Below are 17,089 nucleotides of genomic sequence, written 5' to 3'. Positions count from 1 at the left end.
TAAGATAGCCCATTCTGGGCTGTTAGCAGCATGGATGGGAAAGGTTATGGCATCCTAATGAAAACAGCCCCTCATTGAAGTTTCTGTTCACCTCCAAAAGAAAGTTGCCATAGGTGTCAATCACATGTTATGTTTTTGGGTAGGATAGCTACTTTTGCATGGTTGGATCCGTCCCTGTAACATTTAGAACAGTGTCCATTGTGTTGGATAGGTAGATTATGTGTCTGCTTCACATGCCAGTGTTACTAGCCACAGAGCGTTATGCTGCCAGCATGGGAAGTAAGCACATCATTTGCTTATGCTTTGTAGCTGCTCATTTCAAATGACTGCTGGTGTGGAATAAGACCATACAGAAATAAAACCCTGACACACAGGTAATTCAAAACTTGACCCTAAATATTAGGGATAATACTTGTCAGGCAGAATAAATTGATTCTGGTACATTCTGTTCCTTCTGTTATTGTTGCTCTTCTGGCATAGATAAATATTATATTTTACTTGTATTGTTTTTGAACTCTATATTGATGTCAGGCTTCATGCTAACTTTCTATAATTCCTTCCCTTGCTACCTTCTTTTTTAGAGGTGACCAGTCACGTAAAAGAGCTGGAGAAGAATTAACCTACAGTAAGTAATTTAGATTACCATTATAAATTATTTGATTAACAACAGAAGCTTCGTTTGAGACAGTGAAGCAAACAACTCCTTCTCACCAACAAGTTAAGTTCCTATGTATGGCAACTTGCAACATGGGTCAAAGAGAAGCTGCCAGGGTACAGAAGGTAAGAAAAACTGGCTGGCTGTAGTTCCACTTCCCTCTACATCAGGCATAGGCAAACTCGGCCCTCCAGATGTTTTGGGACTACAACTCCCATCATCCCTAGCTAACAGGACCAGTGGTCAGGGATGATGGGAATTGTAGTCTCAAAACATCTGGAGGGCCGAGTTTGCCTATGCCTGCTCTACATCTCTAAAATATTGGTAATAATAAAGTTTGTACAGATGAGCAAAAAAAGATTCAAGAAGTTGTAAATTTAGTATTGGATCACTGAAGTGTGTGAGTGTGTGTGTGTGTGTGTGTGTGTGTGTAGGTTAACTTTACCTTCAGCATGATATCATTGAATGGATACTTGAATTGGCAGGATCAGAAATACCCAGGCCTTATCTTGCAGGTCCGTTCTGCCGAACAGTGTCGTTCTGCAGTCCTTGGTTCGCCAAACTGATGAAACTACTGTAGCGTGTTGTATAATATGGTGGTGTTTAGTGCTTTATGGCTTAACAGCCATCTATGTACTTTTCTGGCATATGGAAAGATGTCCTTTAAGTTTCTTAGGGTATTTGTACGTATAGAAGAATTGGGGGGGGGGGGGATGCTTGTCTTTTGAGATAATGGATCAGGTGGGAGGGCACCAGCAAAGATACCTTGAATCATTTTTCTCTTTAAACTTTTATTTTATTTTTACTGTTTTAGATGGTTCCGCTTCGTGTGCAAGCTCAAGAGGATGCAGATAGTGACTGCAACAAGTATTTTATTCTCAATATGAGCGGACACTGGAGTGACATTGGAAGGGAGGGTATCCAGAGGCCCAGTTGGGCTCTACTGATACTCAGGTTCTTTGATGCAAGCTATACCTACAAGAGGAGTTTGGACATGTTTCTTGCCATGTAATAAAATATCTGTTTGCTGCTATTTGGGGGCTAACTTGGAACAATGTGACCAGTCTTGACAAGTTCTTCTTGGGCAATCCTGTGAGGAGCAGACCTTCCTGTTTCTGTTTTAAAAAGACCAGTGCATACTAAAACATGGTAGCCAAAAAAAAAGCAGCTTCCTCTGAAAGAAACTTTGCACTTTCTAAATGTGTGGACATTGCTGAGCTTGTGCCCATTAGGTTTTGTCTGGAATGTTTTGCTTAGAAAGAATAAAAATTGATCGCTTGGCAGTATTTCTTTTGTTCCACAAAAAGTTTGCATCCTAGAGTCAGTCTTATGTTATTGGCTCTTGACATTCCAGATCTATATGGTTCACCTATTCAGCCCCCTTCCCCCTATTCCCCCACCATTTATTCAGATATCCATTAATAGGTCCTTCTGTGCCCTCAGTCTCCTTGCTTTCAGCTTGTGTGCTTTGCATCTTTGTCTCTCTTAAGCTGTGATTTGATTAAACATGCTGCAAATTTGCAAGATTCTCTTGCAACCTATCACTTAGGAAAACAAAAGTGAACGAAAATGGCAATTATGTTCCCTGTTTCCTTCCACATGAGAAGTATTAATGCAAGTCTCAGCATTTATTGTATTTTGTTGTTGGCTTCAGTAATGATTGCAAAAGCTTAAACACCAGATAGAAAGCGGTTCCCACATGCGATTTCAATTCAGAGTTGAAATGCTGGTACATACAGATAGAAGGATTTGACAAGACATTGTGGGTCAGGTTATTGGCTCACATCTATCGTGTTGGGCTGTGACAGTACAGGTAGATTTTTCTTTATGGTTTTAAGTAATCTGTTTGTTTGATTACCTTGTTATTGGACTGCTATAATAGATTTAAAGAACGTAGCCGAAACTTTGCTTGTAGCTTACCTCTGGGTAGCAAGGTACTCTAGGTCAATTTTATACACCCATGAAAAGTTTGTACCCTTTTCAGAAGGTAAGTGAATTGTGTACTTGATTTGCACGTAAAGGATTTTTTCCTCTTGTTAAAGCTTGAACGTCCTGCAATAGATTGTACTGCATTGTGGGTATGAATATATATGCAGCAATCTGTACCTCATATGGGATGAATTTGGATCCCTGTATTCTACTTCTGGTCCCAGATCAGAGGCAAGTCACAAGGTGCTGTCCTGCCCACCCCGTGTTCTCTATGAAGAAGCACCATGCATGCATAGAGAACTAAGGGATCCCCTGTGTCTTATGGGTGGTAACCAGCTAGGTCATACTCAGAGTAGATCCATAGAGCAGACTTGTTAGTCATGACTAAAGTCCATTGATTTCATCAGGTCCCTTCTGGGTAGGGTTTAGTTGGATATCACACAATGAGGAGGTTTTTTTAATAGAAAGAGTAGGTCGTTCTCTGCAATAAAAGGTAAGTGCAGATATCGATTGCCACTGAGACAGTAAAGCCAAACTGGATGCAGTTGTTCTGAGAAGTTAGTGCTCAGGGGAAGTTCATTATGAATGAACCTTTAATATAAGTGTTGTGCCCGTGGAAGGCCATGGAGAGGAAGCATTTTGCATTTCCAGAAGTAATAAATGGCAGCTCTCTTTATTAGTAAAAAAATAATCTTATTACATGCCTTCCCCACTTTTGTGCACTGGTCACACTGGGCTTATCTGGTGCACAGAGTGCCCTGCACAGTTTTGAAATCTGATTGGGTAGGACTCTTGAGAGATATGTTTGTCCATTAATGGTGTGAGAGCATAATCTTAAATAGCAAAATGGTACTTGGAAAAAGTGTTGGTTTGTTTTAAAAAGAACAACAAAACCCTTGCAATATCAAAAAATCTTTTAGACCTGATGGGAAAACTGGGCTCTTAGTTAATGGTCAAAAATTATGCATCACTTCAAAGAAACCATGACAGTAGATATGGCAAGAAAATTCATTTCTACTTTTACATAGGCTGTCCTCCTTTCTTTTGATATTCAAATGAAAGACACTAGGAAATTACAGATTGTTAATTTTTGAAATGTTTTAAAAATTAATCCCTTGCATGTTCTTGGTTTGTTCAGTATTTTTCTTCGAAACAATTAATTAGATGAAAAGTACTAAGTGAGAGGTGGGTATAATTTTGTTAGAGCAGATTCTGCTGTGGAATGTTTTCCATTAGAAACAATGGACTACCTAGGACCTTTACCAGTGTAACATTTTTTGTGGTTTCATCCCCAGCAAATTGATACCATGAGCAGTATATTGTGACATCCCACTCAGTGTCCATAAGTTTGCACGCTGAGCTCCCAGTCATTGAATGTGATGAGCAAGTACATAGTCATGCCACTAGAATTAGATTAGCCCAGTTGGCATCTGCTCCAGATTGGCACCCCACCCACCAGACCTCAGTTGCCCTCAAGGACAGAGTTCACATAAGGCCTTCTGATGTTGAAAAGATCTGGGGGGTATCTTTTGTAGGGAGGTCATATATATCCAATACTGTATTTAATGCAGAATGTATCTGTACAAATGCCACTCACACCAGTTGACTGAGTATACCTTTGGATATGGAAAATGGAGCGTGCAGAATGTATGCACAACTTAGTAGTTTTAGTAACCAAACAAAAACAGATTGAAGAAAACAAAACCAAGATTCCTGATATAAAAGCTACTTGCTTCCGCAGTTGTGAAAATAATTTTTATGATTTATTTATTTTTAAGGATGGGTACTTCACTACATCCAGATGATTCCTATTGTTGTAGCATTCTCCTCAGAACCCTCCCATTCAGGCTTTAGTTGTGTGGCAGAAGATGGCAGAGCTACAACTGCTGGAGCAGGAGTGGGGAACATGTTGCGCTGTTTCTCATCACCTGTAGTCTGAACAGCATCTGGAGGGCTATAGGTTCCTCATCCCTGCTCTGGTTAGTGAATGAGGACTGGAGCCAAGCATATGGAACACCATGCCTACAGCCATTCCGTGGCACTGGGTCTTCTCTAAAAGATGGAAACCTAATGGTTGTATCCATTGAAGTCATCTCATTAGTGCAAGGTTTTCCACAGTGGGACTTCCTTCCTTTTCCTTCTCCCCTTCAAATCTGTTCTGGCTTTCCCCTCCAACCCTCCAGAAGAGATTTGAGGGGCACCGAGGAGAGAGACGGGAAGTTCCATTGCACAGGTGGAAGTCCTTGTGCTCATGGGGCAGCTTAGTTGGGTGCAACCCATATTGTTCTGCCCTTCCCAGTTAATGTCGCTACTGCACTACAGATCGCCCTGGTAAAGCACTACATTGCTTAGTATAACCCATCATATACTTCCTACCAATGGTCCTCTGCCGTTTGGTCCACTTTATCTTCGTTTAGAGTGGTCAGAGGTAAAGTAATCTGAAGGATAGCCATCTGAAGCACAAGTGAAATATTTGGTACCACTGAAAGGGTGGGAGGTTGACGATCATGCCTGGGATTTGTGGTTCTTGTTTAACCAGAAAGGCCATGTAGTTAATCTTCCACCTTTCTGCCATTTTGCTTTGACCAATGAGATATACCCCTACAATAAGGAAACATAAGCAGAAAGTATTCATGGTGACTTATACCATTGCCATGGGATTCCCTTCATTTGGAGTGTTGGTACTGTCTGAGACTGAATATATTCCACATATATATTCTACATATATAGTCTATGTTACTACGGATTAGGATGGGATTCTCATTTGATATTTTGTTGTTGGCAGAACTAGAGCTACCAGAAGCAAGCGGATGAGAATGTTAATATAAAACACCCTTTTGATTTCCAAGAGTGTGCAGGTTTATTATGTATGTTGGGCTGCTTTTTTTTTTTAAACTCGTATCTAATTTGTGATTTGTAAATAACCTGTAGAGTGCAACTTTTGTTTCAGGTTATATAATTTTATTTGTGTCATTGAATGTTGAGTCTTAGGACATTACTTTTTTGAAACCAGTCCTTCTCTAAAAGTTAGGACAAAGCCTTCCTCTAATGTCAATATTCTACACATTCTTTGGGGAAAAAATGTTTTAGCCCTATGTAGCATCTTGCCTGACTAGGATACTGAAAACTTTTTGTAAAAATAAAAAAAAAGTTGTGTTATGTTGTAAATTAGTATTAAGATTTCTGTATGTTTTGGCATCTAATGCTGAAATCATTTGTTTCCTTATCTTCAAAGGGTTTTATCTTTGTGAGCTGAGCATGAAAGAACACAACAAAACATACGAAACAATGGTTACTCTGTAGACATCTTTCTTGGTCAATCAGTGTGTCAGGTCTCTAAAGCCATGACTTAACCAAAGCAGCATGGTCTTAGCTATGGTGCTTCTGTGAATCAGACAACTTGCCACACGTGTGTATGTGTGTGTGTGTGTTTTGTTTCCCCCCTCAAATGAGACCTAAATAGCAAAATTTTATGCATCAGGTATCATCTTATATATCAGATTTGTTTCTTGGGAAATTTGCTCTATTAAAATATTTTTAGACAAACATTTTGGTTTTGAAGTTTCCATTTTTAACTTGCATCCACTTATCCATACTGGTTTGCCCGGCTGAGAGAGACTTTGATGGCCAGTAACAGTGCTGGCATTACACAGTGAGTGCAGAAGTGTCCGAAGTGCAGAAGTGTCCCAAGGAAAACTCTGCCTGCCTTTTGAAGGATGCTTCTGCAGTAATCAGCCAGAGAAGTATATTATTTTCTCTGAGAATTCCATCTCGGATCTATTGTTCAAAGGTTCCTAATATTATACTGTTGAATATATTACTGTGCAGAGTGCACATAGGAGTTGCAGGCTGTTCGAACTCTTCACACGCCATTCACTGACATGAACAAATTTTCAGCATCAGTCTTATACCTGGCTGCTTTTTTTAGGCTGCAGGAGAGCTATGAAAAGTGCTTTGCATATATAGTGATCTTTTGATCTTCATTTCCTGAATCCCTATTTTGTCTGCCAGACATAATTATGCCAGTTTACATTTGCTGGTAATGGAACAGCAGTTCATATTTAAGACATCACAAAAAGTGTTGTGATTTAGCCACTTCACTGCTCAGTGGCTTGTTTGCTCATGTATTTCCACCCTCTGGATGAACCTTTCTAATTTCTAAAGCTGTCAGCCAGTTTTTTGTTGCTAGGGTAGGGTGATTGTGTGGCTAGAAACCCCTTATTCTGAAACAATTTTTTAAATAAAAAAAATTCATCTATCTAGGCCGATTAGGATGGCTTCCCCCTCTATCCTCCATATAATGTTAGTGATTGCTCTTTCTGTTGCTGATGGAATGAGGTAACCTTGGAACTGTATTCTCTAGATCAGTAGCCTCCTATTATTTCCGAATCTGAGACCCACCTTTAACTCAAAGATAGATTTGGTGGCCCATTTCTTAATCGCTTATCATATATTTGTTTTGTGGTAGTGCTGCTGTTGCAAACCACCTTGGATCGTGCTGTGACCCAGTAGTGAGTCCTGACCCCTAAGAGCTGAAGGCTAATGCTCTTGAGGGATCTGTCATATAGTGGTGGGAGATTTCTTATCAGCAAGCAGCAAAAAATATAATGTGTCCCCTTGGGGTTAGTCCCATGTATGAGGTTCCCTAGCCTAGAGGTACCACTGTGCGGTGATTGCTATAGTTGCTGTGGCATTTTACCAGGATTTATTAATTGTGAACGTGGTGGGTTGGCTTAGACAACCACTATTGTAAGAAGGGAACCTACTAATTTGCTCAAGTGATGTAAATTACGTGATTGCACCTCCTGCTTGCCCTTAAAACTTAAGAGAGCAGATGGAGTTTGCATGGTACATACACAACATTCACATCTAATAACGACCCAAATTTTCCCCCTCATAAACAGGCATACTTACATTCACTTCTTTATATCCTGGGTTGGAGGGTGAGGTTGACTGTTCCTACCAAGTTTTCTTTACTCCTTTCTCCTTGCACCAGAATCAGTGGCTCTATTAGGCCCTATCCACAAATGTGAGTGAGGTGGAGGGCAGTGGTCAGACAGGATGTGAACAGGTGGGCCCTTTGGCAAAATGTGGCAGCGGGGTCTCATGCATATTGAGTTACCTTAGCTCTTGGATATTGGGTGGGAGCCACAAAGTTTATCCTCATTGCCAGGTTGACTGGCATTGGTGCATTAGCTGCTGAAGAGAAAGCAGTGGTGGGGGATGATGGACGGGTATCAGCGTAGGTAAAATTTGTAGTACAAATCATTATAATATGCCTTGTTCCTGAGTAGGTGAGGCCTGTTTCCTAGTAGATAGGCCACAAATCAGGTTGTTAGTAAATGTTTTCAGACTCTGAACCCAACTTTAGAGCTTTAGCATATATACCAGACTTCCCTTGTAGGCACGAGGGACACATAGGTCAGAAACAATTGCCGGATACTGTCAATCACTGTTGCTTCCAACCCAGCAAATGATAAACTGAAAATCCTCAGTTGGCAAGGAGAGAAATGAATCTGCTCGAGGGCTACTTCTATAGCTCAATAGTAGACTTATAAAAGCCACAGCCAACACCTTCAGATATGCTTGTTCACTGCTCTTCTGCAAACTACATCCCTGCTCTTTGTGTGTACACAGACATAGCCTTAGGACTTTCCCTCTTCCATTTCTTTCTGCCCACCAACTCAGACTGCCCCCCATCCCCACTCTCTGTGTCCATTGGGATCTCTTGCATCCACTCACCACATGCCATCCTTCCCTCCCTCCTTCGGCTGTCAAACAAGGACCACCTTGCAAGCTCTAGGTACCGCTTTCATGCATTCCACCAGACACAGGGTTGTTACCAATCCATGCTCCTACTCTGTCATCCAAAATAGCAGCACCTTCTGTTCCTTTCAGAGCAGCCAGTATTATCCCCTGCACCAGGACCTGGGCTACCACCACCACTGAGTTGCTGCACCTGCCTAAGTGAGCTATCTGCCCAGCCATTATGCACATAGTCCTAACGGAGCAGGTTTCTTTTAGAAGCCATATACATCTGCATGGCTCAGGGTCCCCCAGATATGCAAAAACCTGTATTCTTACAGTTAGCCCCATTTTGTTTCCAACCCATTTGAGCCAGCCAATGAGCCACATTGCTATTGGAAGGGGAAAGTGGTGCCTGCAGCTTCAGTTCAGAATGCTAGTTACCTCATTCTGTTACCCTTTGTTCTCAGTTTCTCCCTGTCATCTCCTCCAGTGTGGTGTAGTGATTAAGAGCGGTGGACTTGTAATCTGGTGAACCGGGTTCGCTTCCCCGCTCCTCCACATGCAGCTGCTGGGTGACGTTGGGCCAGTCACACTTCTCTGAAGTCTCTCAGCCTCACTCACCTCACAGTGTTTGTTGTGGGGGAGGAAGGGAAAGGAGCCGCTTTGAACCTCCTTCGGGTAGTGATAAAGCGGGATATCAAATCTAAAACTGTTTTCTCTCCAACCCTCAGTATTTCTTGCTCACTGAGCATATTTGGGTGCTGGTGAGGTTTCCCTCCCCTTCCATTTTCAGTGTGAGAATGGGCAATGGCAGCTAAATGAAAATCCTGAATTTCTCTCATTTTTCTAGGCATCTCAGGGAGCATCTAAAAATGGCCTTTTCTCTTGTGGACCAGGCAGCAGTGAGAAAGTTTTCATCTCTCTCTACTTGCCTCACTTTCCTGATCATCCTTTCCCAGTTGCTCAATTTCATTTTCTCACCCACTTTTCTGCATCTCCCTCTCAACTGTCTATCAGCATTCTGTGTCCAGTGAGCATGCTCTGTTCCCATAGGGATTGACTTGTCCATTTGGTGTGTGTGTGTGTATTGGGGGGGGGGGTTCCCTGTCCATTCTTAGCAAACATCAGGTTTGCTGTGTGTGACTTAGAATCATAGAACTGTAGGAAGGGGTCCTGAGGGTCATCTCTAATCCAACCCCCTGCAATGCAGGCATCTCAACTAGATCATACGTGACAGATGGCCATTCAACCTCTGTTAAAAAACCACCAAGGAAGGAGAGTCCACCACCTCTCACAAGAATCGGTTCCACTGTTGAAAAAGCTCTTACTGACAGAAAGTTCTTCCTGATGTTTAGTCTGAATCTCTGAAGAAGGCTAATTCCAGGTAAGTTCTGTGGCCTGGAACTTCCCACATCTTGGATAAGCGGGGCAAGGGTAACTGTGACAGAAGAAGAAGAGTTTGGATTTGATATCCCGCCTTTCACTCCCCTTCAGGAGTCTCAAAGCGGCTAACATTCTCCTTTCCCTTCCCCACAACAAACACTCTGTGAGGTGAGTGAGGCTGAGAGACTTCAGAGAAGTGTGACTGGCCCAAGGTCACCCAGCAGCTGCAGGTGGAGGAGCGGAGACGCGAACCCGGTTCCCCAGATTACCAGACTACCGCTCTTAACCACTACACCACACTGGCTCTCCACAGAAGCCAGAGCCTCATTTCTCTAAGATTAATCTATGATGGCATTAAGAAACACATGGGGTCTCTTCTAATGTAATATATAAAAGGTGCCTCTCCCAGTACCATCCAGTCCGCGTATTGAGATTAGTTGGAAAGGCCCAGTTAGTAGTCCAGTCATTAACAGGTGTCTGTTTGACAGGTACATGGACTTAAAAATGCATATACAGTGGTACCTTGGTTCTCAAATGCCTTGGTACTCAAACAACTTGGAACCCACCCCCAGAAGTGTTCCGGTTTGCGAACTTTTTTCGGAAGCTGAACGTACTCCATTTTTAGTGTTACGCTCCCGATTTGAGTGCTACACTTCGGTTTTGAGTGTTACGCTGAGGTCTGTCTGTTTTTGCTATTTATTTTGCATTTTTGTTTTTGCTGCTTTTTTTTGTTTTGTTTTTGTGACTGTGTGGAACCCAGTTCAGCTACTGATTGATTGATTGTGTGACTGCAGTACATTGTTTATTGCTTTCATTTTATGATGAATGGTCTCATTAGATAGTAAAATTCATGTTAATATAATTAATGTTAAATTGCTGTTTTAGGGGTTGTTTTTAAAAGTCTGGAATGAATCCATTTTGCATTACTTTTTATGGGAAAGCACACCTTGGTTTTGGAATGCTTTGGTTTTGGAACGGACTTCCAAAAAAGATTAAGTTTGAGAACCAAGGTACTACTGTAGTAGTTCAAACCACCCACCCACACATAAATGCATTATTTTAGGGGAAATGGCTTTGCAAATTTGTTTATATTAGCTGAGTCCACCACCTTCTGAGAGAGTTGGCCCCACTTTTGAACAACTCTTACTGGTGTTTAGTTAGAATCTCCTTTTATCTTGAATCCATTGGTTTGGGTCCCAGCCTCCAGAGCAAGAGAAAACAAGCTTGCTCTGTCCTCCATGTGACAGCCCTTTAGATCAGGCATAGGCAAACTCCAGCCCTCCAGATGTTTGGGACAACTGTTCCCATCATCCCTAGCTAACAGGACCAGTGGTCAGGGATGATGGGAATTGTAGTACCAAACATCTGGAGGGCCGGAGTTTGTCTGTGTAGAAGATGGCTATATCTCCTCTCCTCTTTACAGGCTACATAAGCAGTGGCATTTTAAAAAGTGGAATTAGAATGGCATTGGATTGAAGATGTTTGTGTAGCTTCTCTTGAACCACAGATTCATTTTTGAAAAGAAAGCCAATCTGTGATGCATCACCCAAGTTACTAAGCTTCAGAACAATGCCTCTTGAGCTTTTCCTTCACCTGATAAATGGCATTGTCTGTCAACAAATTTCAGGTAAAATGCATGGGTTTGGTTATATAAGCAGGCACATTGCTGTATCAAGTGTGATTGACTCCTCTGGTTCCTTGTTCCCTCTAGAAGGTTTGTTGCCTTTGACAAGGGTTGATTGGAAAATAACAAAGCGTACAGTTTGCTAGGCATTGCAATCCCACTGCATTGACTTCTTTACCTGACGCACTTATCAATTCTCAAGGGATGTAAGTAACATGCTGTTTTGATTGCTGTCAATGCGATAAACCTAAATGGCTTCAACTGCGAAGTCAGGATCACACATATAGTTTTGAAGGTATATGGAGATAAGACTTGGTAAACCAATTATTGCAGAAGAATGGGTGTGGTTGTATAAATCTGATTCCAGTGACATTAAAATAGAATTTATATAACTTGCAACTTAGTATCTGATGTTTGTTCATTTGCAGAAAACACAATCTTCAGGATGATAATCACTGGAGGTGTCAATTGCAAGCCTGTAACATTTATTTTGGACTTGTTCTCAAGACTTGTGCGAGAGATATTGAATACAATGGAAGCTATTACTGGTTATGATATCCCAAGGACAGCAAAACCACTCCCTTTGGCAATTTAAAAGAAATGGTTGAAGAATCAGATCTCAGACATACAGAATATTAGATAAGAGCAGCTAGGCAAGTCACTGCTAGCAACTGGAAATCTTCAAAACTACTGATAGTGGTATAAAAGAGTTTGGGAAATAGCATTTCTCACAAATTATAGAAGGAATAGGAAAGGAAGGGTAACAAATAGATTGACTGAACACTGGAGATTATTTATAAATCGTAAGTTCCAAGGCAATGGTCATCTTTATACTTTGTTTTCATTTCTATGAAATTCTCGATGATGTGATTAATTTGCTAATTGAGTCTTCTAATTAAGTTAAATAACAATTATTTTTGCGCTCGTACTCATCATGAAGTTTTTACAGGAAGTGCCCTTGTGCACCCCCAGAAAAATAGGACTAGCAAGAACCTTTCCCAAACTACTGCAATTCACCTTCTAATTTGTGGTACACACATAGCCAGTGTAAACCATTTTATCTTTGAATTTACTTCTAGTGCCAAATCAACTTCACTTCCCCCTCTCGCCTTTAAAGAATCTGTTACTGAAAGGCTTTGTGAGAAACTCAAATGGCTTCCCCCAGGCTACCATCTTTGCTTCCAGGAACTGATGTCAATTACTGTTCAAGACTTCGGCTTATCAACCGAAGTCTTGGTCCTACGGAAGGTTCAGTGCTGTTTGGTGAGCAGCTGTGTGCTCTCAAGTATCTATTTTGAGAGCACTAATGAAATTACCGCTCCATAAACATGTATTATACACAAAAGGTTTCATCCAAGCGGCCAGTGTTGGTTGCTTTAGCAACCGTTTGCTCAAAGGAGTCTGACCTTCAGCAACTCATCAGTGTGAAGTGGACATTTCTGCAGAGTCACTGCAGATGTTTTACATTTCCTCAGCCTGTGCCATAGATCCACAGAATGATTTAGTCATGTGTGGCAGGGGGTTGGACTAGATGACCTTTGAGATGCCTTCCGATTCTACGATTGCCACGTTTTGAATAACCCTGCATCGCTTAAGGAAAGAATGTTGTCTTTGCATTTGGATCACTTACAGCTTTCGGACAAACACCTGAAAATGAAGTAGTGCCTAGATTAATTCTTTCTTTTTAAATACTGTTCCTTGTACAAATTTCTTTTATACAACCATTGTACAGAACAAGAGTAAAAGAGTCAAAGGGATAATTACATGAAATAACTGTACCAACAAAGCCTAACAGAAGGGTTATAAACGATTGAGATGTGTGTCAGGTGCAATTGAGATATAGTTGATTCGATTTCTTTTTAATTATTGCACTGAATTCTTTTTTTCTAGCCAAGCTTGGCTAAATCCAGCTTAAAAAACGAACGAACCAACAACAATGAACTTATAAAAGACTTTTTGTCAGCATATAATAAAGGATTCAAGAGATACCTGAAGATTAACAGCAAGGGTGACTGCCAGATTTATTCTGCTGGATTTATTTATTTATATTCACTTATTACTTATTAAATTTATACCCTGACCTTCCTCTTGAAGGAGCCCAGGACAGCAAACAAGTGGAAAAAACAATAAAATGTCTTTTAAACAATTCCAGGGATCTTTCAAAAGATCTTGAAAGAGGGAGGGTCTGAAAAGAGAGAAACGTTGAAAAGAGAGCAGAGATGGTGTCTGTCTAATATGCTCCCATGAATGCAGTTCACAAAGCAAAGTGGCTAAGTGGCTCCCATGAATGCAGTTCACAAAGCAAAAGCAAATTCCCTGCCATGGGCTGTGAGAGTGAAGACACTGCCTGGTTACTTCTCGGGGGACAGAAGTGGTGATGAATTCCTCTCTCTACTACTTCTCTGAACCCTTTTGTTGACCTTCCCTTTTGACTCTATAGCATACTCTGCCTCATGAGGTATGTGAGATTTTCTCCACTTTTCTTGTACGTCATCAATGCTCTTTCCCCCTTTTCACTGCACTTTATTGTATGGCGCACTCTACTCTCTTTATGCTGACAAGCCCCAGTAGGAAAGCCCTCAAGATCCACTTTTGGCTGTCTGCTTGCTCCCGAGTTGTGTCCTGATGCTGGTTTTGTTGTCATGATGAATTGTATTTTGGCATCTTTGTGGCTGGATATAGAAACATTGAATTGTAGAGTTGGGACCCCAAGAGTCATCTAGTCCAGTGCAGGAATTATCATGACAGATGGTCATCCAACCTCTGTGTAAAAACCTCCAAGGAAGGAGAGTTCACCACCTCCTGAGGGAGTCCATTCAACTGTTTAACAGCTCTTACTGCCAGAAAGTTATTCCTGATGTTTAGTCGGAATCTCATTTCTTGTAACTAGAAGCCATTGCTTCAGGTCCTCTCTGCCGGAGCAGGAGAAAACAAGCTTGTTCCCTCTTCCACGTGACAGCCCTTTAGATATCTGAAGATGGTTATCATACCTCTTCTCAGTCTCCTCTTTACCAGACTAAGCATACCCAGCCCCAACAACCATTCCCCATAAGACTTGGTTTCCAGACTGTTGATTATCTTGGTTGCCTTAATCTGCATGCTTTTTTCTCTCTCCCCACCCAGAGGCTTCCCCCCCCAGCCCCCTGTATTTTATGTTTTTCAGTTTTCCTTTAATATTCAAAAGCCTAGCTTGCTCTTCAGTCTTTAACAGCTGCTTGGTATGCAGAACCCAGTAGATAAAGTACAGAGCTAAGCATTATCACCTGCTAATATCAGTACATCCAGGTGGTCTTTAAAGGCATAGTTACAGGGACTACTCAAAAGATGGCGGCCAACATAGGAAATGGATTTAGACCAAGTCAGACCATTGGTCCATCTAAAGGTTAAAGGTAAATGACCCCTGGACCATAGGTGCCAACTCTCTGGGGCCCTGGGTGCCCAAGCACCCACAAAATTCCCCATGAAGGGGCCAGGCACCCACAACTTTCAGTGCCAAGGCCATGCACACTGCAGGGCACCCATGGCCCCGGACACTCAGAGTTGCAGGGTCAAGTTGGCACTCCTGCCTTGACAGTTAAGTCCAGTCAAAGGTGACTCGGGTGCGTCACTCATCTCGCTTTTCAGGCCGAGGGAGCTGGCATTTGTCCACAGACGGTTTTCTGGGTCATGTGGCCAGCATGACTAAATGGCTTCTGGCACACGGAGGACCGTGACAGAAACAAGAGCTCACTGAAACACCGTTTACCTTCCCGCCACAGTGGTACCTATTTGCACTGGTGTGCTTTTGAACTGCTAGGTTGGCAGGAGCTGGGACAGAGTAATGGGCGCTCACCCCATTGCGGGGATTCGAACCGTCAACCTTCTGACTGGCGAGCCCAAGAGGCTCAGTGGTTTAGACCAAAGCGCCACCCGTGTCCCTTTTCCCTTTACCTGGTCCATCTAGCTCAACATTGTCTACATTGTCTAGCAGTGGTGCTTTAGGATTTCAGACCGGCATCTCACCCAGCCCTTCCTGGAGATGTCAGGGATGGAACCGGAAACCTACCACTGCGCTATGGCCCTTTCTCTCACCCGTCCCCCATTCTCTCTGCACCACAAGCTTTGTTTTGCTCTCCCCTTTTCTTCTTTATCTTCCTTGAGTTTTGTCAACAGGCTGCAATGGAACTTAGAAAGCTTTCATTATACCAACACTTCACATGCTACAGGAATGTCAGTTATGAGTGAGCTGTGAGATATAGCTAGATGGTGCCAATAATATCACATTCTTCTGGATTTAGGGGCAGAACGAGCAATTCAGAGCATAATGAGAACCTCTTGATGGATGGTGCCCCAAACAATAACTTTTGGAATTCCCCCAGGGGTCTGCAATTTGCTTGTGGAATTTCTCTTGTGCAGAACTGAAATAAACGATTTCTGACTAAGCGGCACCAGCAAATCTTCTGTTCTGACGACGTAAAGGTTTTGCTCGCATTGATAATGATTATGCCTAATTCCATAGCCTATCAACACTCTCTGACAGGGCAGCTTGAGCTAAAATCTAAATTAAAATTAGCTTTAAAAAAATTAAAAGTGGTGGATGCATTGTGTACAGAACAGAACCAGTGAATCACTTAGCTCTTTCATTCTCTATAAGCATCACAAAACTCTCTACATGTTGCTAGAATGCAGGGCATGAGCAGATCAATTTGCCTCTCCACCCACCACAAACATTAGAAAGGCAGTTTTGGTCCATCCATTAGCCAAGATATACTCCTCATCTCAGGCTGTGGATCAGGGTTAGCCAGGGATGCCAACTTGAATAAAATATTGTGGGGGCCCAGGTCAGCCCCGCCCCACATCATCGATCACATGACACAGTGCACCCACACCATTTGAATGGGAAGGCCCGTCAACTTTGTGGAGGCCCTGCCTTCTCAAATATTTTATTGTGGGGGCTGCAGTCCTCACAGCCCCTCGGAATTGGCTCCTATGGGATTAGCCATGGTTAGTGATCCATGCCTTATCTCCATCTGCCTGAGGAATGATCTGCTGCTGTTTCCTGAGTGGGCAGGCTTGTTACTGTAGCTCACCTGCCTGGGACTGTAAGGGCCCTGACACTGCTTTTCTGCTATAGTGAAATTGTGGCGCTTTGAAAAGGTACTTTGGGTCACCCTATGGACAGTGTTCTCGATCCTGAAGCTGAGGCTCCAATGCTTTGGCCACCTCATGAGAAGAGAAGACTTCCTGGGAAAGACCCTGATGTTGGGAAAGATGGAGGGCACAAGGAGAAGGAGACGGCAGAGAACGAGATGGTTGGACAATGTTCTCGACGCTACCAGCATGAGTTTGACCAAACTGCGGGAGACAGTGGAAGACAGGAGTGCCTGGCGTGCTCTGGTCCATGGGGTCACAAAGAGTCGGACACGACTAAACGACTAAACAACAACAATGTCTTTTTCAGAGTGAGACATTGTGGGCAAGGTATCCCAGAAGAGTACCTGTTTTAACGTTTCACAGTTTACTACTGTGAAACTTTAAATAGTATTTGATACCACAAAATGGTTATGCTGCAAGTAGTTTCTCTCTTTTTATTATTTCTTTTTAAAATAGTTTTTTATTTATACTTTTCAAATTTATACATTTATACATTTCATTGGTTTTACAATCTATTTAACATTTCAAAATTTGACTTCCTTCCCCCTCTTTCGGTAGTTCATTAAATTTATTCTTTAATATCTTCTACATATCCAAATTCATTTAACTTGTTCATT

At 42.1% G+C, this 17,089-nt stretch overlaps 1 protein-coding gene across 2 annotated transcripts in view; it reads left to right on the top strand.

Annotated features, from left to right (window-relative positions):
- CACUL1 (CDK2 associated cullin domain 1) overlaps window positions 1-6,132 on the top strand; it is a 36,321-nt gene extending 30,189 nt beyond the window's left edge. For both annotated transcript variants that reach the window (XM_082222691.1, XM_082222690.1), the window contains exons 8-9: window positions 582-625; window positions 1,470-6,132. In XM_082222691.1, coding sequence (XP_082078817.1) covers window positions 582-625; window positions 1,470-1,510 — 85 coding nt within the window. In that variant the 3' untranslated portion in view covers window positions 1,511-6,132. The remainder of the gene's footprint in view (window positions 1-581; window positions 626-1,469) is intronic.
- Window positions 6,133-17,089: the final 10,957 nt, after the last annotated feature.

Source organism: Podarcis vaucheri (genome assembly GCF_965113315.1).
Source record: "Podarcis vaucheri genome assembly, chromosome: 5".
Taxonomy (NCBI): domain Eukaryota; kingdom Metazoa; phylum Chordata; class Lepidosauria; order Squamata; family Lacertidae; genus Podarcis; species Podarcis vaucheri.
The sequence above is the reverse complement of the archived record's forward strand: the minus strand, read 5'-3'. Positions and strand labels throughout refer to the sequence as shown.